The sequence below is a fragment of the Copadichromis virginalis genome, linkage group LG2, assembly GCF_057382275.1.
Source record: "Copadichromis virginalis isolate Kocher_CV1m ecotype Utaka linkage group LG2, C_Virginalis_male_GT1.1, whole genome shotgun sequence".
Classification (NCBI taxonomy): domain Eukaryota; kingdom Metazoa; phylum Chordata; class Actinopteri; order Cichliformes; family Cichlidae; genus Copadichromis; species Copadichromis virginalis.
The window spans coordinates 20772284-20797503 of NC_140619.1; the positions used below are offsets into that span (position 1 = coordinate 20772284).

The following is a 25220-nucleotide window of genomic DNA, read 5'->3' on the forward strand; positions in this document are numbered from 1 at the left end:
TCTACTTTTTCATGCACATCTGTAAAACTAAATCCTTTGCCGATCTGAGAATATTAGAAGGAACCTTTGTGTTACAGTAATTAAAATGAGGACTCAGGCTACACAGCAATTTAAAGAACTAACAAACTACCAGTGGTCATTTTTATATCCCAGAGTATGCATCCAATTAAAAAGAACCTCAATATCAATGACAGAAAAATGCATACACACTCATTAGGTGAAAACAAATGTTGTATTTAACCCACACATAAACTGGAAATTCTGCATTCAAACATTGCAGTTAAATGCCTGGAAAGGTCATGACAGAGAGAGGAAAATGGTTTCACATGCCTGTGTCTGTAGGAGGAGGTTATTCAATGACCACATCAACAGATAATTAAGCTCCTTAAGTGTTAGATGCCTTAGTCTTTGAAGACTGACTGTGTGGTTGCCACTTGGATGAAGCTTTGAAACATTAAGAGGGTTTATTTGAAAATACTGGTGCATGTGCATCTTCATGCATACCTTTGATTTCAGTCTCACTGTACTCTAATGACTGGTACACTCCTGCTGCTGTCTTTTAAAACAGTGATTGATGGGAACTTGTGGTTTTTCCCATAGTGGTCCCAACAGTTCACTACAGTGTTTTCTACAAGCTTCAGCATTGCATTAGTATGCACCTCAGTAAAACCCATTAGTACCGAGAAAATTTCCGCTGAAAAATTCACAGATTGGTCTCTAACGTCCATCTTTGTGTCAAAGTTTCATGCCAGGAATGTGCCAGGGAATGTCAGCCCATCTATTAGTTTACGTGCAGGTCTTTTTTTACTTCTGTTTTTCTTTAAAACTTCTGTTGTTTTGGGCAACACCTAAAAAAAAATCTTTACCTGATTTAAATTTGGCCAAACTCACATTAATTGTTATGGTCTTGGCAACACTATTGTATCACTATCTAAAAGTTCTGTTGGAACCACGTTCTCATGTTCTCTGCAGTGTCTCAGTTTTTTCAAGCACAAAGTACTTTCCACAGGAAGAATGACTGTCATTGCTGTATTCCTTTCAGTGAGTTGATTTAAGGCATTAACATTTAGATGTGTCTAGGAGAGAACATTCAGAGGAACTGAGTGCCAGTGTACCATCTTTTCAGAGCACAATCACAATGCACGAGTTTTGTGCCACAAAATTTAAAAAGTGTATAGATCTTTTCTCACTATCTGAGCCACTCGCCAGATTTGCCTCATTGCAAGTAGAAGATCACTATTTTGATACACTGCAAAGACACAAGTTCATTGGGACATAACACGACTTCCACTAAGGGATCTACACCAGTCCATGCCTCGACAGGTCAGGGCTGTGGGACCAACACAATATTAGACAGGTTCTCCTGTTATATCTGATCAGTGTGGGTTAGTTTTAGTCCATATGTTTATCCCCAATAAAATGACTGTAATGAGTCTTTAATGCCTTTAATGCCATGACAATGGATTATCGTGGCTTTTTTTTTTTTTTTGCTCATGTTGGCCACAGGTTCTATCGTAATGATGCTGTCTGAAGAAAAACAGGTCCGTCCACTGACTTTCACAGTGGTTGCCAGGCTCTACACAACCTTTCCTGTCTTCCACACACAACACACTACATCCAGGCAAGCATGTCAGTGTCTTGGTCTACATGTGTCTGTGTGCGTGCAGAATGAGCCGGCGCTGTTAGTAGCAGCCAACTGCTTTGCTAATGTTCTATATGTTTTCTGCAGCCAACTTTTGCTGTGAAACCATACACAAAGACACGTTTGTATATGCGTGTGCGTGTGTGTCTGTGTGTGTGCAGAGCTGTCTTTTCCTTTGCAGACAGGTGCACCAATTATCTCACTATCTTTCTCTTCCTCAGTCTTCCTCTCTCGCTTTCTCCCTCTGCCGCTTCCTGCCCGATACCCTCTATTCACACCTGCTAATTATCCCTGCACAGCTATGGGTATGTGTGCGTTTGCATGTGCACATGCGTGGCATTCTGCCTCCCGCTGAAGCAACCTGTTAGGTCCAGCAGTAACAATATATCCGCTGCCACATCCACACGTGCACGCGTGCATATACCAGATACATTTATTCTTCTGGTGTCACCGCAGGATCGATGCAAGATGTTAATTAGGAAAAGCTGTTTTTACACCACTGGTAGCTCGAAGCTCATACCCTCCTGATTGCAGCGCACAAACATTTACCAGCATATTCATTGCAAATTAAACAAGAGAAAACACTGCAAAGGGTCATACCGCTCGCCCCACAGTGACAAACATCTCTCAGTGAAGAAGTACATCAAAGACAGCCTGTTTGAGTTCTCTAGAAAGGAGCGGCTTGATTCATTCGTTTTTGCAATGGGTTAGTGTTTTCTGTCAGTTGTGGCTGGGGTCAGGTTCACACACTCTATATGTTATTCTTGATGGTGGGGTGTTTTGTGCCGGAGAAACAGAAAAACACCATCTGATGTTGTTCACTTTGTCACGAGCTGAGCAGATGGACAAACAGAACAGTCAACTAGTGTTTTTTCAGACACTTGAAATATCGAGCACACGGACGTGGGTGACAAATTAAATACAAGCGCTGGATAAGTAAGGTAGAGAGGCGCAGAAGAAGCTACTTTCAGCTGCTCCCTTACTCAATGAATGTAATTTAAAGATAACAAAACTGTTATCCTTTTATACAGATAATGGGGAAACAGTTACAAGACCTCAAGCAAAAGAGTTGTGTGCTCAGACTGCGAGCGTGTACAAACTAACCAGCACCACCATTTTTAATGATTAAGTGTTTGCACCGTTGTGTGATGGCTGAAGGCCTTTAGACGTGTTAAATATTGTGTATTATCTGTGCCTACACCTTCACTTTTTTACAACTATAAATAGCCACATATCTGAAGCTGAAGCAAGGCTTTTAATTCATCACCACCTCCGCCTCCCGAAAAATCCTGACAATAGGTTGGAGCTTCTGTACAGGTGTTCACCTTCCCTCAAAAGGTTGTCCTTCCTTTTGGGTGGGAATTCATTTACAGCCCCACCCTCCTCCCATTATCAAGTGCAGTTTCAGCATTATAATTAGAGGGTTTTGAATTAATTTCTGAGCACTGTCGTACAGCAGGTTGCCTGTACTGCAAAATAATGTCCCTGAAAGCATCTCTGTGCAGATACGGCTGCTAACAGGCTGCTTGTGCTCCCATATGGAAAAGATATATATAAATCTTATAAAGTTTTTATCTGTCTTGTATGAAACTTGTATGAAAAGCATATAAGAGTGAAAACACATATAAGATCCCTTGAAAAATTATATGATGAAACTTGCATGTTTTGTATACTTACTAAAAACATATATGATTTACTCATGAAAGTGGCCACTTTCATGAGTAAATCATATGTTTTTACTATTTCTTTTCCATATGGGCTGCGCCGTTAGTACCAATAAATAAATCATTCTTTTTTTAAGAGATGTATATTTCATTCAACAAAATAGAGTATTAAAGTTCTTGTATTGTGGGATTAGATTTGACTCATAGGAGAAATAATTGATAAATAAATGTGTCAGCACTGCGACAAACAGGAGACCTGTCCATGCTGTACTCTCTCTTTCCCTAAGACAGCTGGGAATTGAATCTTGGATAAGTGAAAGAGAGTGGATGGATGCATTGTAACTGAGGAACAAATAGTTAATTCCCTAAAATAATTTAAAGAGAAAAACTTCACCAGTCGGGGTGCTACCAGCGATCCAGGAGTGTGATATCTCTGAAGTAGGTAGAGTTAAACCGAATGTGACGGTCAGTTTGGAAGCTAAATGTCAGCGAATGAAAATGTGTTGAATGACATACAAAAACACACACAAGTCATAACATCTCCTCTCGCCCTCTTCATCTTTTCCCTCCATCTCCGAGGTGCCACCTTGTCCTCCTCATTAGATCATCACTGTCTTTTTCTCTCATTAAAGGTCATGGTGAATAAGAGCGGTTGGTAAATAAGTTCAGTCTTTGCTGACTGCGGGCAAATGCTTATAAGTCTGAATGTTTTCTGCAAAAAGAAGAAAGAAGGATTAGAAAAGTGGTGTGTGTGTGTGTGTGTGTGTGTGTGTGTGTGTGTGTGTGTGTGTTTGTTTGGGGGGGTGGTAATGAAATAAAAAAAAAGATTGCCATTTTCATTTTCTTGCAGAGACATACGAGGGACAGAAAGACGCAATTACAGACAACAACCAGACCGTGTGTGTGTGTGCACACAGACGCACACACACCCTGAGTCACAGAGAGATATGGCATTTAGCAGCCATTGTCTTTTATAAGCAGAGTAAATCTAATTCATGGACTGGAGTGCGACGCCAAGCAATGTTAGTTTGTCATCCAAATGTCAGCTGTTGGAACGCAGTATGCAAATTCTGAAGATCGGAAGATAGACAGAAAGGCAGAAAGCAGTTTAAGTCTCTTAAGGTCTGTCCCACTCCCAGCTGGGGGTGGGGAAGGGAGGAAAATGAGGGGCTTGGTTACCGCAGTACACCGAGCCTCATGTTTATGTCCAACCCTTCCCAAACCCGGCGTGGAGCAGGAGGGCCAAAGAGCGTCACAAATCAAACCTGTAGCGGCGGCGAGACGGAGCGACAGAGCGGGTCACAAATCAAACGCGCTCTATTGCGGGGACAGAGGGTCAGTGCACGTTACAAATCAAAGCAGCTCCGTCAGTGGGATGGCGGGTGAAACAAATCACGGTGACCCCATCTCGTCTGCCGCTTGTCCAAGTGTGAGAAGGGAAAAAATAAAAAGTTGGGCCGTCGTTGAGCCTGACATTAAAAAGACAGAACGAGAGATCAAATGACAGACAGCGAGAGTCGAGTGTAGCGTGACTGCTGACACTAACAGAGAGGAAGAGCTCAGAGACACACATGCTTAGTCTTGTTACTGTTATTACAGACATGTTTGTCATTTTCTGTGTATGGGCTGATGTCGTTGTGTGTACCTCCATGCGTGAGGTTGACTGTAATAGTCTTCCAATTGGGGGGCAGTCATGCAGAGCCGGCACATAACTGTGTGGAGATTCTCAACCCAACGAGCTGTCGATTACCCAAAGAAAGCGTTTGTTGATTTTTATATGCGGACGAAATTCTTCCACCCGCTTCCCTTTCTCGCTCACGCTTCACATTTCCCTCGAGGCTCAGTGTGTGTGTGTGTGTGTGTGTGTGTGTGTGTGTGTTTGTTTGAGAGTGTATTCACCTATGAAATACCTTCTATGTACCCACCACCATGCTTGACATGCTGCAGAGATAGCTCAGCCCTGCTGACCCCTTCATCCATGCTGGTTTGTGCTTCTCCAGCACACACAGACAAGTTAAATCATCTTTATATGGAGACGGGGATCGGTAACAAGAATAAATCTTTCCTGAAAAGAAAAGATATTAAAAAGGATGATAGAGGGTAGAAATAGCTGTAAAGTTCATGAATTTCAATTTTAGTCGTGGTAAATGTAGGAATCTTTATTGTTGACATAATGGACTGTAATTTTTCACTTTGTCTTCAGCGGGACAAACGCAGGTGAATCAAATTTCAGTTTAACAATGTCCCTATTCCATCACATGTCTCACTGAGCCATAACAGAAAGTGAACATACGCCAGGAACGAGGATTGCTGGCCTTAATGGAATCCATTAGATTTTAGTTCAATCATTTGAAGTGGAAAGGCTCTATCGGACTGAAAGAACAGAGATCTAAAGGGGCCAAAATGGATACACAAATCCTATGACTATAAACCCTTAAGAAAAGAGGGAAGGCAGAGGGAAGGTAGGAGATAAAATGTATATTTGAAAAGCAAAAATCATTATTATTACTTCATTGGGTAACCAAATAATAAGCACACTTGCTGAATAGCTTGGTCTAAGTGCTCTGTTTTTAAAATATCGTATTGTAGAATAATAAGTGCCAAACCTTCAAGTTTGACCAGCAGACTGCTGAAATATGGCAGACAAATGTCAATGTTGGGTTGAAACAATTTTTTTGTTTGTTTTGTTGTTTTTGTGCAGATGTAGCAGGTATTCTCCATGTGTGAGTACCACTAACATGTTTCTGGCCTTGATCCCAAAGCAGAACAAGATAATCCCACATGAAATGAATAAATGAAAGGGTAGGGATAACATGATGAGATTATCAAGTTTACCAGTCTACTCTGAGTGGACCACCAGATGACCATATGTCCAAGAGTGCTGAGGCTTATCAGGTGCCTGTTAAGTCTACGGAAATTGTAACAGTGCAGATTTGATATCTAAGAAGGAATCGCTGAATGGACGTTTTCATTACTCCTATCTATAGAAAAGAAGTGTGTGTGTCTTTGGTTTGGAGCCATGCCTTAACAAATCCCCCGTCATTACATCCAGTCAATACAGCAGATAATTGGGCCAAATCATATCCATATAAAAGCTTGAATCAGAATTGTTGCATCACTGACACTAACCAGGGTGCTGGACTCTATTTCAAATTCAAATTGCAAATTTTATTTGTCATTTTATTCTTTCTCTATTTATTTTTTATCTGCTTGTGACCCAAAAGAGAATTTTCTCGTCTCCATGGTTGGGCATTTCGATTTCATTCTAATCTACTATATATCTGACTGTGCACTGGACTCACTTATTTACGTGGATCCAAATTAGTTTGAATGTAGTTCATGCTTTCTTTGAACACATTTTAAACGGTCTTTCAAAGCTAAGCTCATGCTGCTACTCAGATCTCAACCTAATAAGCGGTGACATGAATGTGGTGGGAATTAATTCAGCTTACTCCTCTTTTTAAGAACATTTACTCATCAGTTTTGTTTGAAATGCACCCTATTAGTACAAAGTCATAGTAAACAGAGTAAAACTCGTGTAAATTAAAGGAGTTCGGGCTCTTGATGAGCACCAACTTCTGATTTATTTCCAAGCTGATTTTGCAGCAGAGCTTGATGTTCTCTTCTATTGGAGAGTGCAGTTTAGTCCAAAACAAACAATCAGGGCAGTCAGTTAGTTTTTGAGGTTATTTAATAGAAAAAAAATATTATACTTATAAATATACATATGTTATTTAATAGTGTGTTTGATTACATCTTTCAAAAATGTATGCATTCTCATAAATGAATAACAAGTTATTAAAAGAAACATAGGAGCAGGCGTGAGTTTCTGAAAACTGCCATGTTCTCCCACCATGTTTCAATACAATCACTGAGAAGGACGTCTCCCTTCTGACTAATGTAGTTTTATATTACTCACTATGTGCAGCCAGATACGGGCATATATGTAGTACACCAAATGTGGAGGAGAGGTGATTTTGTAGGTGTTTTTGTCCATGGAGGGACATTGAAATTCATGCTTTCACCTTCATAAGCAAGACACAGTATGATGGTTCATACCTATGTTTTATCACCGGAGAAGGAGTGCTAAAAAACAATGCAATGGAAAGGACAGACACAACACGACCGACATCTTAATAAGATGTCATTCTCTTCCTAGAGAACACTTACAGCTGATCAAGTTCAGCTGCTAAAGAATTATGAAACTTTCAGTGTAGGAGCAAATAAAATATCTGCATTATCGCAGATAATTATGCTTAATTTATAATTTATACCTTTAATTTGACATTTTTTATGTATATTTATCTGAAATATATAGATGGCAAAATTTACTACCAGGAACTTTGTGGAAGTGGTTTTGGGCTTTAGGAGCCAATTACTCAACCTTAAAAGAAACTTAGTAATGCTGCTTAGTTCAGCTGGTACTTATCAGCACAGACCTTTAAACTGCAGCAAAATAAGCACAGAGAATAAATGGGCTCACTGTGAGTGGGATAAATGCACTTTAATAGTTGTACCAACAGCAGAGATAGTAATAACTAGAGGATTATTTGCAATTTGTAAATCAGTAAAGCACACGTGAGCCATATTACATAACTCTGATGTAAGCGCCGTGCTTAACTCTCTGAACCTTCTTAAACTGTCTCTCATGGACAGATGGACACAAACGGCACACACCGGCCAACATCAGTCACAGTGAGGTGTACATGTGCACATGGTTAGCTGCCTTGGCTAAACTATTACTGAGTAAAGAGGGCCGCTACGCCTCTTACTCTTCTGGATTACACACCCAGTCCATCACTGAGTGCAATAAATAACATGTTCACCAATTGGGATATTATGCGCCTACTAGGGGTGCAACAATACTCGTATCGATATTGAACCGTTCGATACAGTGCTTTCAGTTCGGTACGCATATGTATCGAACAATACAAAATTTTTAATTTATTTTATCAACTTTCCTTCTGACGATGCTGTCTGTGTTGAGCACTCAGTGGATCTGCGCTCGACAGTGCAGCCTAGGCAGAGTAGTCAAACGCAGATTCACTGACCGCAGGGCAATCTAGCAAGACGGAAGTTAAGCTCTCCTTGCAACATGGCAAATTGAACCTCCCCCACCTTCATTCAGATCTGGCGTTTGGAACTATTTTGGTTTTCATGTGACGTATGACCCTGAAGGTAAGCGCGTCATGGACAAAAGTAAAACAGTATGTTGGATTTGCCACGCAATGCTCAATTACATTGGTGGGAACTAGTGTGTTAGCGCAGTTTGCTCCTTAACGTGTTGGCCGTCCAGCCCCACGCACGGGGCGATCCACGGTAGTTTGTTAACGGAGATTTGCCGTTTTGTGGCGTTAACGTCATTTCAGATTAACGCTGACAGCACTAGTGGGAACAAAATTAATATGACTGCACATTTACGCCGACATCATCCTAGTGCAAAGACAAGTGGAAGCAGACAAAAACAACAAGCACGCATGCTACAAACTTTACCCAGGTCATTTAGACAGCCGTTAGCACATGATTCTCCTTATAGGGACCTGATATGTTTAATATGCTGCTGAGAATATAGCCCAGAAGAAGCGTATAGTATAGCTTTTATTTTGGAAAGAGCCATTTCTCTGTAATAAACTCTTTTCCAAAGATGAGTGATTCCTCAATCAGATTTGTACCTGCAATATAAAGTTTGGACCATTTAATTGAACTTACCGGGCATAATCTTAATGCCTCTTTCCTCCCATTCAGTCATTCATTCATCCGTCTTCTAGTCACTTATCTTGGCCCGTGTGAAAACAGCAAGCAGAGCATAAAAACTGAGATAGGAGACGCAAGCCCTCCAGCATATCCAGGGTCTGCCCTCAGCCGTTCCTGCCTGTAACACAAAACCACCTATATGATTCCTCTCAACATGATGTAGCTGCGGCTCGATAACTAAGCTTCTCCCAAATTGCTGAGCTATTCAGCCTTTTCCACAGAGCGTGACCAGCTGCCCCATGGAGTATCCTCATCCCTGCTGCTTGTTTCTGCCATCTGATTTGTTTATGATTACTAAAATCCTGTGTTCCACAGAAAAGTGTTGGAGCTACAGATTCTAAATCCTCTCTTACCTTTTGTGTTTTGTGTGCACAAAGACAAAGATGTGTCTGATGCTACAGTAAATATTCCATCCACCCATTTTTTATCACTTATGCTAACCTCACTAATTGCATGTGCTTAAGAGTACCTGGTGAGAACCTGCAAACTACACACAGGAAGGTCCTGGCCAGATTTGAACCTATAGGACCTTGTTGATGTGAAGCAGCAGTGCTAATCACTGCATCACTGTGCATGCTATGCAGCATTTAATACCAATGAAAGAAGAAAAATGCTATACTTGAACCTTTAAGTTTAGCTTTTGTTTCTTAGTCGATCAGCATCACACTTTGCTTAGAAAGTTCAATCTTTAGAAAAGTTCATGATTTATTTTCTGAGGGCTAGGTGAAACTTGACTCTGGAGGTGATCAGAAGGATTAGAGCTCAGAGGGAAAAACTTACTCTATCAAGAAACTACAAACTGTGCCTGCCAGTGCCTTTAGAGCTTACTAAGTAGTTCACTTATTCATTGTTCCTGCAAAGAGCTGCAGGTGCCAGTAACGTCTGTCAGCTTTGATTATACTGTGATATGAATATTGCCCTCCCACTAGTGGACAAAACATACATTTTCTAAAAGGAAATAGATATCGAGACTGCTATCTGCTGACTTGATTGATTCAGATGAAAAGTACATTTCATTTGCTATATGGTGTGTACCATAAAGCTGTATGCAGTATGACAGCTTAACAGTGGCAAATTCATGAAAGTTTAAATGAAGAGGGACTAATCTTTTACTTTTATACCTTTAGGATCAATAATTTGTGGTGACATTGTCATAAGAAATGAAAGAAATATGCGTACCATATTGCATAAAACAAACTATGGGTCAGACATCTGCTTACCTTCAGATTGGACAGGCTGCCTGTGACTTAATAAATGATGAGATATGACAAATAATACATGTACTGTAATTGTTGGCGTGAGATGACTGGCACAATATAAATGTGCTTATTATTCCTCAAGACACAGTTGTGATAGAGTTGAATTAGCATGTGCATCTCACCTCTCCCTGTGTGCTTCATCTTCCTGTTTCCATTCATGTCCGCTTTTGTCTCTCCCTCCCTCCATCCCTTTATTTTACCACCACTCTACCTCACTCCCATCACTTCTTCTCAGCCCCTCTCTCTCATCCCTGCTGTTTGGTAAAGATGACTGAGTGTGAAGATATGATGAAATATTTCCTGTCATCATTATGAATTAGCCTTTGCACAAACCGGCACGCACACACTCCTGCAGATGTGCATACACGCATGTATGCACACACACAGCAAGGCCCATGTATCATATCAAGGTCTCTTGAGACAGTTTAACAGTGATGTCATTGATCTCAGCTGGCTATCATCACAGAACCTGACACATACTGCAACAAAGCACAGCCAGGACACTTTCATGAGGCCATATCTGGGTCTAAGAACATACATTTGAGCTGAAGTGAAGAAACTGATGACTAATGCAAATGGCTTAAACACCTGCTGCATATATATGGTATATGGCTGACATGTAGTACAGAAGATGTATTTTTTTTCTTTTTCTGCAGGTTAGTCTTTTTAAAAAAAGCTATTATACTGTAGTACCTTTGTGCCATAGCTGGAAGAACTAGATAGCCTGTCTCTGTAGGTTTGTGATATTGATGCAAACCTACACAGAGGCTGAGGAGGTGGAGCAGGTCATCTACTGATTGGAAGGTTGGTGGTTTGATCCCTGGCTCCTCCAGTCCGTCTCCAACACGCTCTCATCCCAAAACGTAACATATTACGCTATTTGACAAATCATCGGTATGTTACGCTTTCAGCCACTCCACACATCTCTATGTTATGCATTCGGAAACATGAGAACCTTTTGGACTTAATCTACACATGTACATTTATTTTACTATCATGAATCGCTTTGGAAAACACTAACTAACACGATTAAGTTTGAGGCTGGAATACACGTCTGGAACGTGTGTTACTGCCGAGAGCGTCATTCTATTGGATTCCAACCACAATCCGGCGCATATCATAGGAACGCGGAAGGTTACCTTTCACGTTCTACTTGAATACAAATAATCTGAACATTTAAACCTTGAACCTTTCACTTTGCGTTTGTTCATACTTAAAATTTATATTTTAATCATTGAAGTTAAAAATGGAAAAGAAAATTTGACACATAATCTGCTGCTAGAAAATAAATGCCTTTTAAAATATCAAAATATAATAAAACAGGTTTGATTAAATCTGGGAGTCTGTAATCATTTGCCCCTTAAGTGCAAACAGGTGTGGATGGTTCGGATGGTTCAAAGTAACCTGGACAGCAGTTAGTCTTCACAAGCCAAGGCATGTATCGTGTGTTACATGAAACTGATCTAGGCACTGTTATCTGTACAAGTTTCATGATGCTATTAACCAACAACTGGCAAATGAATAATACCAGATAGCACACAATAACACAATATAACAATAACACAATATTCTTATCTAAAAGCCTTAAACATCTCAGTGCAGAATTTCAATGCGATTCTGGTTCGACGGTCAAGTCAAAGTAAACATAGCTGAGACGTCTCCATAGCTGACACAGGGAAGCGGGCTACTTCAGAACCCTCTGAAAGAGTAATACACTCTGACTTGTACCATCTGCTGCTGTCTACCAGCCCCCCGCCAAAGCTGAGCACACTGCAATGAAGGAAAGTGGAGCAACTCAAGAGAAAAGCAATCGTCATGATGGAGAAAATGTCTTTTTGTTTACTATGCTGTTATTTTACTTCAGTGCTGAGCAATGCTCCTCTCATTTCCAAATGAAGAGGCTGTGTTGTGTTATCCTTAAATATAGATGAGAAAAAAAACTATAATAGCCTCACAAATCAATATTATTTTGTCATTTTGGAGAATAATGGATATATTAATATGGATCCCGAACAGAACTGGACACAAATCCAGCTACAGGCAGAGGCAGATTCTTTATAAACTCCAAAGCAAAAACTCAAATTATTCAGGCCACTCTAGAGGCTGGCTCTAAAAGCCACAGCACAATAGCTCATTCACTCATACATGCTTTGTTAGCCACAACATGCAACGCCTTTGGCATGCAACAACTGCTGCACTGCAATACACACAGTTGTGATTTTGAAGCAGAAGCCTTAGTTTTCGACAAGAAAACAGGATCTTGTCATGCAACGTCTGGGCGTTTGCTCAGGGTCGATTGAGTTTAGACTGGAAATGGAAGTAATAAAAAAATGGGAATAATAAATGCTTTGATTGATTGATTGAATCTTTATTTTGAACATGTTGAAAAAGTATAAAAAAAAAATAGAATTAAAAGAGACAAATGAACAAAGCAAACAAAAGGAAAACGAGCAACCACAACTCCAAATAACGTCCATGTTCAAAAAGGAGCAGGAAGAAGCATAAGCTTATTTAATCCCACCCCTTTTCCACTATCTAGTATCAATAGACTACAGAAATACCTCCTTGCAATTACATTATATGTTATGTGTAATTTTTTTTTTTTAATATATACACATATATGTTTCTATCTATCCATACATACGTATATACACACATACGCACATATACACATTTTCAATAACCCCATTAACACCTCAAGGATACACAACCTACAATTATATATATATATATATATATATATATATATATATATATATATATATATACCCATACCAACAAACCCGTGCATGCGCACACACATGAAAATATTAGACAAGAACACCCTATCAAATCTCTACCTTTTCCCTGTACCCTGTAAAAACCATATCCTTAAACCGCTTTTTAAACTGCGCCATGCTTGGACATTGCTTCATATCTTTACTTAGTCTGTTCCACAGCTTCACTCCACACACAGAGATGCAAAAACTTTTTAATGTTGTACGGATACGAGGATGTTTTAAATTTAATTCCCCCCTCAAATTGTATCCCCGTTCCCTTTTAGAAAACATTTTTAGAATATTGTCAGGAAGCAGGTTATTTATTGCTTTATATATAATTTGTGCTGTGAGAAAATGAACCAGATCTGTGAATTTTAGAATTTTTGATTTTAAGAATAGTGGATTTGTATGATCTCTGTAACCAGTTTTATGGATTATCCTTATGGCCCTTTTTTGTAATATAAAGATTGATGATAGCGAACATTTGTAAGTATTGCCCCAAACCTCTGCACAGTAATTCAAATACGGTGCAATCAGGGAACAATCGAGAATGTGGAGTGATTTGTGGTCCAGAATGTGTTTTACTTTACTCAAGATTGAGACACTTCTTGAAATTTTGTTATGTATATGTTTTATATGAGACTTCCAGTTTAATTTATCATCTATAATCACACCAAGAAACTTATGTTCAAGTACTCTTTCAATTTCCACACCATCTACATGAATCTGCACTTGTGCATTTCTAAGGGAATTCCCAAATAAGATAATTTTAGTTTTACTTAGATTTAGCGATAGTTTGTTCCTGTTAAACCATTTTTTAATTTTGCACATTTCTGAAGTAATTGTATCCAGCAGCTCCTTTAGATTCCCCCCAGAACAAAAAATATTTGTGTCATCTGCAAATAATACTAATTTTAATATATCAGATGCCTTACAAATATCATTTATATAAATAATAAATAATTTTGGACCCAGTACAGAGCCTTGTGGAACACCACAAGCAATGTCCAAGCATGATGAGGAATGGACACCCAGCTTCACAAATTGTTTCCGGTCACTTAAATAATTTTTCACCCATTGCAGTACAACCCCCCTAATCCCATACCGTTCCAGTTTATTAATTAATATGTCATGATTGATTGTGTCGAATGCTTTCTTGAGATCCAGAAATACTCCAGCTGCATACTGTTTCTGATCTATAGCATTCGTAATCTCCTCAATTGATTCGATTAATGCCAGAGATGTTGATCTTTTTGATCTGAATCCATATTGACTGTCAGAGAGTAATTTATATTTATCTAAGAATTTGTCTAATCGTTTATTAAACAGGTTTTCTAGGATTTTGGAGAATTGTGGTAGTAAAGAAACAGGCCTGTAATTTGTGAAGTGGCGTCTATCCCCGGTTTTATACGGCGGCACAACTTTAGCTATTTTCATTTTGTTTGGCACTTTTCCCGTCTGAAATGATAAGTTGCAAATATATGTTAGAGGTCCTACAATTCCTTCAATGACCTTCTTGACGATTTTCATGTCAATATCATTACAATCAGTAGATGTTTTATATTTACACATGTGTACAATGTCAATTATTTCTTTTTCCTCCACTGATGTGAGGAACATTGAGTTAGGGTTCCTATCAATCAGGTTTTCACTACATTCTACTGATGGCAGTGACTCAGGAATTTGTTCTGCCAGTTTTGGTCTTGTATTTACAAAATAATGATTAAAGCTGTTGACCTTATCAGCAGTGTTTTCCATAATATTGCCATTATCGATAAAGTATTGTGGATAACTTTGTTGTCCAGAATTATTTTTAATGATACCGTTTAAAACATCCCATATTCCTTTCATATTATGTTTATTGTTGTTCAATATTTTACTATAATACTCCTTTCTACATACACGTATAATATTGGTCAACTTATTTTTGTATTTTTTATATTTATTTTCAGCATCTTTTGTTCTTTGTTTTAGGTATTCCCTATAGAGTGTATTTTTCTTTTTACATGCATTTTGTAAACCCTTAGTGAGCCATGGTCTATCTGAATATTTGTGCTTTCTGTTGTATTTTATTGTTGGACAGTTTTTATTGTACAACTCCATGAATATTCTTAAAAATATGCCATATGCAATATCAATATCAGCTTCTTTGTACACCTTGTCCCAGTCCTGATTTAATAGATCGTTCTTAAATGCAGTCATAGTTTCTTCTGTCCTTACACGTCTGTATCTCAGTTGTTCTTCATGCTGATTTTTCTTATAATTAGTGTCATAAACTGCAAAAACTGGTAGGTGATCACTGATGTCATTAATTAATATTCCGCTCACAATGTTGTTTTCCATATTGTTAGTGAAAATATTGTCAAGTAAGGTGGCACAATGTGGTGTAATTCTGCTAGGCCTGGTTATTTTAGGATGTAAACTCAAACTGTACATAGTGTTTAGGAATTCGTCGGTCATTTTATGCTTTTTTGGATTCAACAGGTCAATATTAAAATCACCACAGATAAACACAACTTTTTGATTTGTTTTAGAGAATATTTCCTCTATGAAGTCATTAAATACTTGAATACTAGAGCCAGGTGTTCTATATATACAGCTAATTATTACATTTTTTTCTTTTTCCTTGTAAATTTCAATTGTTATACATTCTAGTAAATTATCAATTACAGTTGTCATACTTTCTACCACCTTGTAGTTTAGGTTTTTATCCACATACACAGCTACTCCCCCTCCACTCTTGTTCCTTCTATTTACAAAATTCACTTCATATCCCTCCAGTCCAAAGTCCATTCCTTTCTCCGCATTGATCCATGTTTCAGAAATGGCAATAATTCCAAATGGATTTGTCAACTCATTTAGATATTCCTTTATATTGTTGAAGTTGGCATACAGACTTCTGCTATTAAAATGGATTATTGATATTTTATTTTCCGTGTTGATGGTGTGCTTAAACTGTTCATCAGTGAAGTAGCAGCAGTTACAGCTGATGTTGTAGAAGAAATTATTTTCCGGATCTATATCCTTTTCTAAGTCTAGAACATTATGGTCTGTGTATCGAAATGTTCTCAGTTCCAGATTATCATAAAGAGAATTCCAATGAGTTATGTTGATATTGTTGCCGGATGCAGATGAAGTTCTTTTCGACTGTGCCATGTGTTGTGTTGTGTGTCACGTCACATGTGTATTCATACCTCCAGAGTAAGTTGACCTCAGTATTTGTCCAGCTCTTCCATATTTCTGATGACCAACACTTTGGCTTGTTCCAGTGTTCCATTGAGTTTAATGAATATTTTACAGTTGGTGGTCCATGTATTTTGAATTTTTCCCTGTTTCTTCAAGTAACGTGCTTTCCTGGCAATGTCCGCATTTCTTTTTATCAGATGTTCGTTCATGAAGACATCGGATCCTTTCAGTTTCTTTCCTTGTTTTAACAGTGCTGTTTTCTGTTTTCTGTTTGCAAATCTCACAATGATGGCTGGTTTGTCACTGTCATTTTTTCGGGGTAGAGGGTGGCAAGCCTCAATGTTGTTATAATCCACTTCCACACCTTTGGACCGTAGAAAGGTAACCACTTGATGCTCCGTGGAGTTGACATCTTCCTCTCCTGGCCCTCCTACATTGTCAGTGGCGACCGCACGGGCGTATGACCGGGGTTTGATGCGAAGCCCCGTGATGATAACATCGTTCATCCGGGTGTACTGCTCCAAATCCGCCACTCTGTTCTCCAGGTACGCCAGCCGCCGATCCTTCTCGGCGTTCTGGATGCGGAGAGCCTTAACTTCCTCGACCAGGTCCAGGATGGCTTTCTGCTGCAGTTTGACAGTAGAAATCTCCTCTGTCATAAACTCCAGCGACTTCTTAATATCGTCTCCTTCCTCGGCTGACAGAACTTTTTTCGGGCCCATGCTGAGAGACGCTCTTGTAGCTTTGCCGTGACGACCGGCTAGCTAGTTGATGCTAGCGTTCTTCCTCTCACTCCAAATGTCTAGGTTAAATGTCTAAGTTAACATTACGGTCTTATGTTACAATATTTTATGAAGTCACACCATTTACAGTCTTTAACCGAGTGAGTTCACTGACCTATACATGGACTATTAGCATCTACAGAAGAAATGTCAGAATTTCTAACCTTAGGCATACAACAGAGCAACAATTGTCACACAGTTCATTGGATAAACATTGTCCTTTGCATGTATCCATATATTGAACTTTTTTGACGACGTCTTTCTGACTAAATTTCCTTCCTATACTTGTACAGTTTTATGAAAATGGGCATCTTTCAACACATCTTTTCTAAACAGCTGCTCAACACTGGTAGGATCTCATGTGATGTTCAGCATTGTTTTGTGCTGCAAAAAACATCTCATTACTTTCAGAGAGTCGAAAGATGAGTTTAAACTCTGAATCTTAGAACACATGACTGAGCATCACCAGAATCTCTGCACGATCCCGTTTTCCACATCACTTGGTTATAAAACAGAAGTTAAAAGTCAGTGCTATCGATGGACAAGGCTCCACAAAACAAGGAAAAGATTTTAAAAAATCCCAACAGATTAGATAATAGAAATGCACGAGAGCTAGAAAGCTCTTAGGGTCAGTGGTTATGTTAATGTCAGCTGTCAGAACCAATCCATATGTCTGTCCGATAAGCAGTGATGTTGATGGAGGATATGCATGTGACATACCCAGATAGCAAAAATTATGACAACGCTTCACTGCCTTATTCCTAGAAACTGAAAGCTTGTATACATATAGTCAATACATGCTGCAGGATAATCTGCAGCATATGCTGTTTTTTAGGCAATGGTAGATTTGCAACAATATTTGGAAGTACACATCCTGGTTCAATATAAAAGCACCAGTTTGAGTTGTGTGGTTTTTTTGTTCTGTTTTTTTTGTTTTGTTATTGGCATTAACAGATCAATTCTAATTTGTCAATGCTTAGAAGCCTAAAAGGCTTTGTTCCAGTAGGGAACTGCAAAACTGTGACTACGTCCAATGAGGTCAATCAGATAATAAGCTGTCTATGATGATGACCGATGATGCCATCTCCACTGCACTCCACTCAGCACTCACACACCTGGACAAAAAAGATTCATATGTTCGAATGCTGTTCATAGACTTCAGTTCAGCATTCAACACTATAATCCCCCAACAGCTCACTCAAAAACTGGTCCAGCTGGGGCTCAACACCTCACTGTGCAACTGGCTGTTGGATTTCCTCACCGGAAGACCTCAAGCAGTACGGGTCGGCAGTAATACATCCAGCACCATCATTTTAAACACGGGGGCCCCGCAGGGATGTGTGCTGAGCCCCCTCCTCTTCACTCTGCTGACCCATGACTGCACTCCATCACACAGCTCCAACCTCTTCATCAAGTTTGCGGACGACACAACGGTGGTGGGTCTCATTAGCAACAGGGATGAGACCGACTACAGAAGTGAGGTGAGACGCCTGGCCACGTGGTGTGCTGACAACAATCTCTCTCTGAATGTGGAGAAGACGAAGGAGATTGTTGTGGACTTCAGGAGAATGCACACCCAACATGCTCCTCTGACCATTGACGGAGCGTCTGTGGAGAGAGTGAGCAGCACCAAGTTCTTGGGTGTGCACATCACAGAGGATCTCTCCTGGACGTACAACACCACAGCACTGGCCAAGAAATCACAGCAGCGTCTCTTCTTTCTCCGCAAACTAAGAAGAGCAGGAGCTCCAGCCCCCATCATGTACACTTTCTACAGAGGCACCATCGAGAGCATCCTGTCGAGCTGCATCACTGTGTGGTTTGGAGCCTGCAATGCGTCCTGCCATAGAACCCTCCAACGCATAGTGAGAGCTGCAGAGAGGATCATTGGTGTCTCTCTCCCCTCCCTCCAGGACATTTACAGCACCCGTCTCACTAAAAAAAAGCCCTTTGCATAGCGGCTGATCCCACGCACCCAATGCAAAGCTTCTTCAAGCTGCTGCCGTCAGGGAGGAGACTGCGGAGTCTCCAGGCCAGGACCAGCAGACTGAAGGACAGCTTCATCCATCAGGCTGTCAGGAAGCTAAACTCCCTCCCGATTCTGCCCCCCTCTCCCCTCTTCTCCACCACGGTCTCACTGAACTCTGTCACACACACACACTCACTCTCTGACGCACTCACTGGCCTGCTCCAGTCACTTTGTGGAGCATTGGACTGCTTAAGCATTGGACCTCATAAGACTTTGTTGTTACACTATCTCTTACCGTACACTACTAAATCCCCATTTGCACTATTTGCCTATTTTGCACCACTATGCCTTCTTACTTGAATATTGTATATTGCATAGCTTTTTTTTTTGTTATACGTAAAATTGTATTGTATTTATTTAAATTTTTACTTTTTAATTATTTTATTTGCATTTTTCTAATCACTAGGGTTTGAGAGTAACGCAATTTCTATTCTGTGTATGTCCTGTACATGTGGCAGAATTGACAAATAAAGTTGACTTGACTTGACTTGACTAAGGTGAACTTTCATTTTTAACTCGGTATTTGTTTCAAGATGAGTTGGTTGGATGCTGGGTTAGAGCATGGCTATTCAACTACGAAGTTAGTTGGGCCAGATTTTCAAACCGAGGAATTTATCTGGGCCAGATATTTTTTTTTAAGCCAGTAAGCAGCAGATCATGATCAATTTCAAACCCACACAACTGTACTGAAAAACAAGTAATTTTTTTATTCATTTTCCCCTGTAAATCTGGTGACCTCTCACAAATGCACACCAAAAGGTCCATTTAAAAAAAGGGAGCTATAACTAAACTATTTTTTGCACATTTGAAATAATAATAATAATAACAAAAAACATTTTGATAATTCCCTTTCAAATTAAAATATTTTGCTGACCACTCACTTTTCCTGCCATGGATGGAGCCCCATCCGTCACAGACACGCTTCATATCCAGACCATTTTCCTCAAAAAGAGCTTAAATCTTCTCAAACATTATTTCGCCAGCTGTGTGTCCCTCTAACGGTAGTAAACCGAACAATTTCCCATCCAAAAAACGGACATATACGCATAACTGTGCATTATCAGTTCTGTCTGTGATCTCCTGCTATAGACATTACATCAGTTTTCTTCAGGTCATCTAACAGCATTTCAAACTCGTCTGACGCCAGAACTTCAACTCTACGAATATTTGAACTGTCCTACAGGGGTACGTTTTTAATAGCAGATGTCACACTTACTTTAATTTTTTCATCACTTTTCACCGCATCCACCACGGCCAGCATGCAGTATTTCATTGTTTCAGAATCTGTGAAAGGCCTTTTCTTCTTCGCCAAGAAGCAAACACGAAGGAAAGATGCTGCAGCTCTCTCTTGGGCTGTACAGGACCCTCACCATGGTAGTACAACTCCGGTTGTAAGATTATTAAACTCGGTAAAATGAATAAGTATTTGTCAGTCCAGGCAGGGTTAAACCGACAGTTTTCATTGTCAATTTTGCGCTTTTGGAGTGAGAAAGACATGCTGTTGTCACATCATATATTACGATGATTGTTTAATATCTGTACATCACGGTGCATTGTGGGTTAAATATTGCTAGACTACTAGGAGTGTTGCATTCACAGTCTACACTAATTTTTTTTAAATTAATTAATGAATTGATTTTTTGCGTTTTCTCTGTGTTTCTGCCAGGACCACAGGCAGGGCCACTCGCAGGTTGCTTCTGGGCCGCATTTGGCCCGCGGGCCGCCATTTGAATAGGCTTGGGTTAGAGCATAGGTGCCAAACTCTGGCCCGTGGGCCAAATTTGGCCCGCAGCCTAATTACATTTGGCCCGCGAAGCCATACCAAATTACTATTAGCGCTGGCCTACTGGTATTATACAGCTAATATATATATTGTTTAGTATTAAGCTTTGCTTGTTCCATATTCAGTTTTTCAGCAAAACTTGTTTTAGTCCATAAGAAAAGATTCATTCTTATATCTAGAGGAAGTTTTTTTTTTCAATAAATATTAGCGTTAGCCCGCGACTTTGTTCCAGTTTTGAATTTTGGCCCACTGTGTATTTGAGTTTGACACCCCTGGGTTAGAGTATCTTCTCTCTGATAAAGCGTAGTATAATAACAGCAAACATCCTCACATGAAGGCCTTGCATGAAGACCAAGTAATTTATCTATAAGACACTAAAGTTTAGAACCGCTGACATAGAGCCGCTCACATGAGCAAGTTTGGCTATGTCTCGGTGCTTTCTATTTACCATTCACCGTACAATGAGTGCATCAGGAGCAACTCGAGGGTCAATATCTTATCTACATATACTTGGACTTAGACTCTGGAGGAGCCAGGGATTGAACCTCCAGCCGTCTGATTAGTAGATTCAATTCAATTCAATTTTATTTATATAGTGCCAAATCACAACAAAAGTTGCCTCAAGGTGCTTCATAGGTACAGAGAAAAACCCAACAATCATATGACCCCCTATGAGCAAGCACTTTGGTGACAGTGGGAAGGAAAAACTCCCTTTTAACAGGAAGAAACCTCCAGCAGAACCAGGCTCAGGGAGGGGCGTGGCCATCTGCTGCGACCAGTTGGGGTGAGAGAAGGAAGACAGGATAAAAGACATGCTGTGGAAGAGAGACAGAGGTTAATAACAGATATGATTCAATGCAGAGAGGTCTGTTAACACATAGTGAGTGAGAAAGGTGACTGGAAAGGAAAAACTCAATGCATCATGGGAATCCCCCGGCAGCCTACATCTATTGCAGCATAACTAAGGGAGGATTCAGGGTCACCTGGTCCAGCCCTAACTATATGCTTTAGCAAAAAGGAAAGTTTGAAGCCTAATCTTGAAAGTAGAGATAGTGTCTGTCTCCTGAGTCCAAACTGGAAGCTGGTTCCACAGAAGAGGGGCCTGAAAACTGAAGGCTCTGCCTCCCATTCTACTTTTAAATACTCTAGGAACAACAAGTAAGCCTGCAGTGTGAGAGCGACCTAGATGACCTGTTTGACCTACTAAGCCCTCTTCACGATACTTGACCTGAAGACAATAGTTTGAGACATGACTGGGGCAGTGTTTTGTTTATTTTTATATTGATGATAAGCTGGCTCTGCTCAGTGGTTAGCACTGTCACTTTACAGTAAGAATGTTATTCAGTCAAACCTTCTGGTTTGTTTGGTCCTTTTTGGGGGGGAGTTTGCATCTTCCCCCATTACCTGCCGTGGTTTCCTCCAGGTTCTCCAGTTCATTCACACAGTCAAAAGGTTTGTTTGAGTGATTTGACTTTAAGTTGGTTATGGACATGAATATGAACATCTAATGTTGTCCGTGTAAACTTTTTGATGAACTGGTGACCTGTCCATGTTTAAGAACAATGCACATTAAGGTTTCTCCCACACGAGCACAGCAGATGTCCCAGATGTTGAAGGAACCCTGCTGAAATGACTAAGGTGCAGTTGCACTAAAATGGTACTAAACACATGATAATGTGAATTTTATCTGACCTGATGTGTCAGTTTGTATGGACTGTCAGCGTCCTGAGATTCCCTATAGAAAATCTGTCAAGCTAAGGAGAATTTATTTAAGAAAGACTGGAAGCTCAACGCACTACCAATACAACCCATTTTCAAAAGACTTTTATCCTGGTTTGAGTCTTAATAACACTAAAATGTTTTCTTGATTGCTGTAATATAACAAGTGAAGCATTCTACCAAATTATACTTTGTTTATACAACAGCTGCCAAAATGTGGTTGATTTTTCAAGTTCCAAAAAGATGGAGTACCATATTGTAATGACTAAAGTACCTTGTAATAATAAATCAAGCCTCTGTCTTCTTTCTAGTTCCTATTTTGCTGGATGAAATTGTCAAAACACAGAAGGTTTCTCTGGGAGGAAACTCTAAGCAAAGTGACACAGTATGTTTTGATGTCACTGAGGGTGTGTGACCTAGCCTGACCTGAAGGTATGGGGCTTAAAATTAGAGCAGGAAGCAGATGATCTGTATTTCAGGCTGACCCCGTGAGAGCTACACAATCTGCCACTACAGGAGAGTTTGTCATTTCAGCTATCATTTGTACCTGATTTGGACTTTTGCATGGCATCGTGACTGTTTCTGAATTTAATAACATACTCACAAACAATGTGCAGAAAGTAGTGGGTCACAGCGACATTTTGATTCACCACTAAGAGTAATACTGTAGGTACAGCCGTTTACTACAGTGCCACCCAGAGTTTGTACTGAAAAGCACCAAATGTAGAGCAAGCATCTGAATGTGCAAAGTGACTATACCTTGAAAGTGGCTATATCAGAGGCTATGCTCTTGGTGCAGCAAAATGTATACATGTTTTTTTCAGTGGTTGATTGTCCATTTTAGTCATATTTTTATTATTTAAAAGAAATATAAAAATATAAAAATCCTTTCCTATGTGCAGCTGAGCTGAATCAGTTGTCTTTGTTGTCCTGCATTTATAAAAAAAAAAACATTACAATATTTTATGTATCAAAATGTCTACACACTCCCAATAGTGACCTGCACTGTAACAGTGAATCACCTTTTAGCCGTTCTTTATTTATGTAGCTTCATAACTCCTCATCATCATCACTGAGGTATTTTCAGAGACAAGGCACCACTGCCAACGTTCCTCTTTCTAATGACTTTGTAGTTGTTGCCGTTTTCCGCAAACTTTGAAAGACTTTGAAAGACCAAACAACACGTACGTCCAAACTTGAATTTAATTAGGGTCACAAACGCTCTATTGAACCATGTAATTTTTCAAGCGTTGTGTGACAGGACCAAAAGACAAACAGAAGTTATTGTGAGGGCAAAGCATCACAGAGATGGCTCTTTTTTCATACAACCCTGACTACTTGTTTTACGAATGTCAAACATGTATTTTTATTCCAACTGTCCACTCATCTGCAGTTGATACAGATGTTGTCTGTATTATTGTAGGGTTTTACAGTGCAGTATAACGACTGTGAGGTGGCTGTTGTTGTAATTTGGCACTATATGAATAAGACTGGATTGAATTATGTGTATATCTTGGGTTTTTTATATTTGCAGAGTGAGTTTTTGCTTTCATCTTCAGTGGTGCTGTTTCTGACAAATGGACACAACAATGGAGCCATTTTGGTCAAGAGTAGCTCCCGTGGCTTGCGTCCCATCTCTTTTAAGCCTCAGGCAGAAATCTAAAAGCTGTTGTTCCGTGGTTTGATAACCTACCAGGGAGCAAGTGGGCTGAAGGTGGGTGAGGTAGAAAAAACACTGTCACACTGTCATCAGCAGGCCAGCTTGGCTCTTTTGCAGAAATCTTAATGCTTTCTCATAATACCAGACAACACACCAACACATACAGTGAAAAGTTCCTTAGTGTTGCTGATCATAAGGAGCAGTCACATGCTGCTGTATGATCTGTGATTTATGCTCTCATCTGATTTGCTCCAAGCAGGGTCAGCAGATACAGAATGAAGCACACGTTCAGGTACCACACTTCTTTGATATGACAGCAGAAACAACACTTATGTGACTGGACAACTGGAAATAGATAGGAAAGAGAAAATGTACAATATCATTCAAAGGTTTAAGGAACTTTATAAGTTCATATATTTATTCATCATTGTGTCTTATTGGTTGAAAACCCAACTTTTTCATAACCCTTGGAGACCAAACTAAAAAGAAGGGAAAGTTTCCATAGGTGTGTCCCAGATTGAGTTTTTTTTTTTGGATGAGCCCTTCCTACTAATATAAGGACACGGAGGTCACATACAGTTTCTTTGCACTCACACTGTCACAGACCCACACCATGCCATGCCCTTTCAGAGAGATTAATGTTTACCTGCACACATCTAGATCAAGTTTAGACACACACACACACACACACACACAACGATCACTAAACACTTACTCTGGTTTTACTTTACCTATTTTTATTGTGTCTCATGTTTATTTTTTCTTTCTTTGTTCTTTTTGAAGAATGCATTGACCTTCCTACCTACCCATCTCCTCCGTCTGACTGAAAGAGATCTTTTTCTTTTTGGCTGTCATTTACGAATAAAGCTCTTAGCTGTATTTCATGATGTGTTTACATGAATATAATAAATTCCCCATTTGACACGTCTTCCCAGATTATCTGTTGTTTGCTAGAGGCTTATCAGAAGTGACACAGGAGGGTT

The 25220-nt window shown here is 39.7% G+C and overlaps 2 protein-coding genes across 4 annotated transcripts in view; one reads left to right on the top strand and one right to left on the bottom strand.

Annotated features, from left to right (window-relative positions):
- Positions 1 to 25220, top strand: part of il1rapl2 (interleukin 1 receptor accessory protein-like 2) — a 487862-nt gene that overhangs the window by 156468 nt on the left and 306174 nt on the right. The window lies entirely within an intron of this gene.
- On the bottom strand, positions 16238 to 17005 carry LOC146717213 (uncharacterized). Its single transcript, XM_085465621.1, has one exon. It carries the CDS (start codon positions 16984 to 16986, stop codon positions 16291 to 16293), a length of 696 nt encoding a protein of 231 aa, XP_085321747.1. The 5' UTR covers positions 16987 to 17005; the 3' UTR covers positions 16238 to 16290.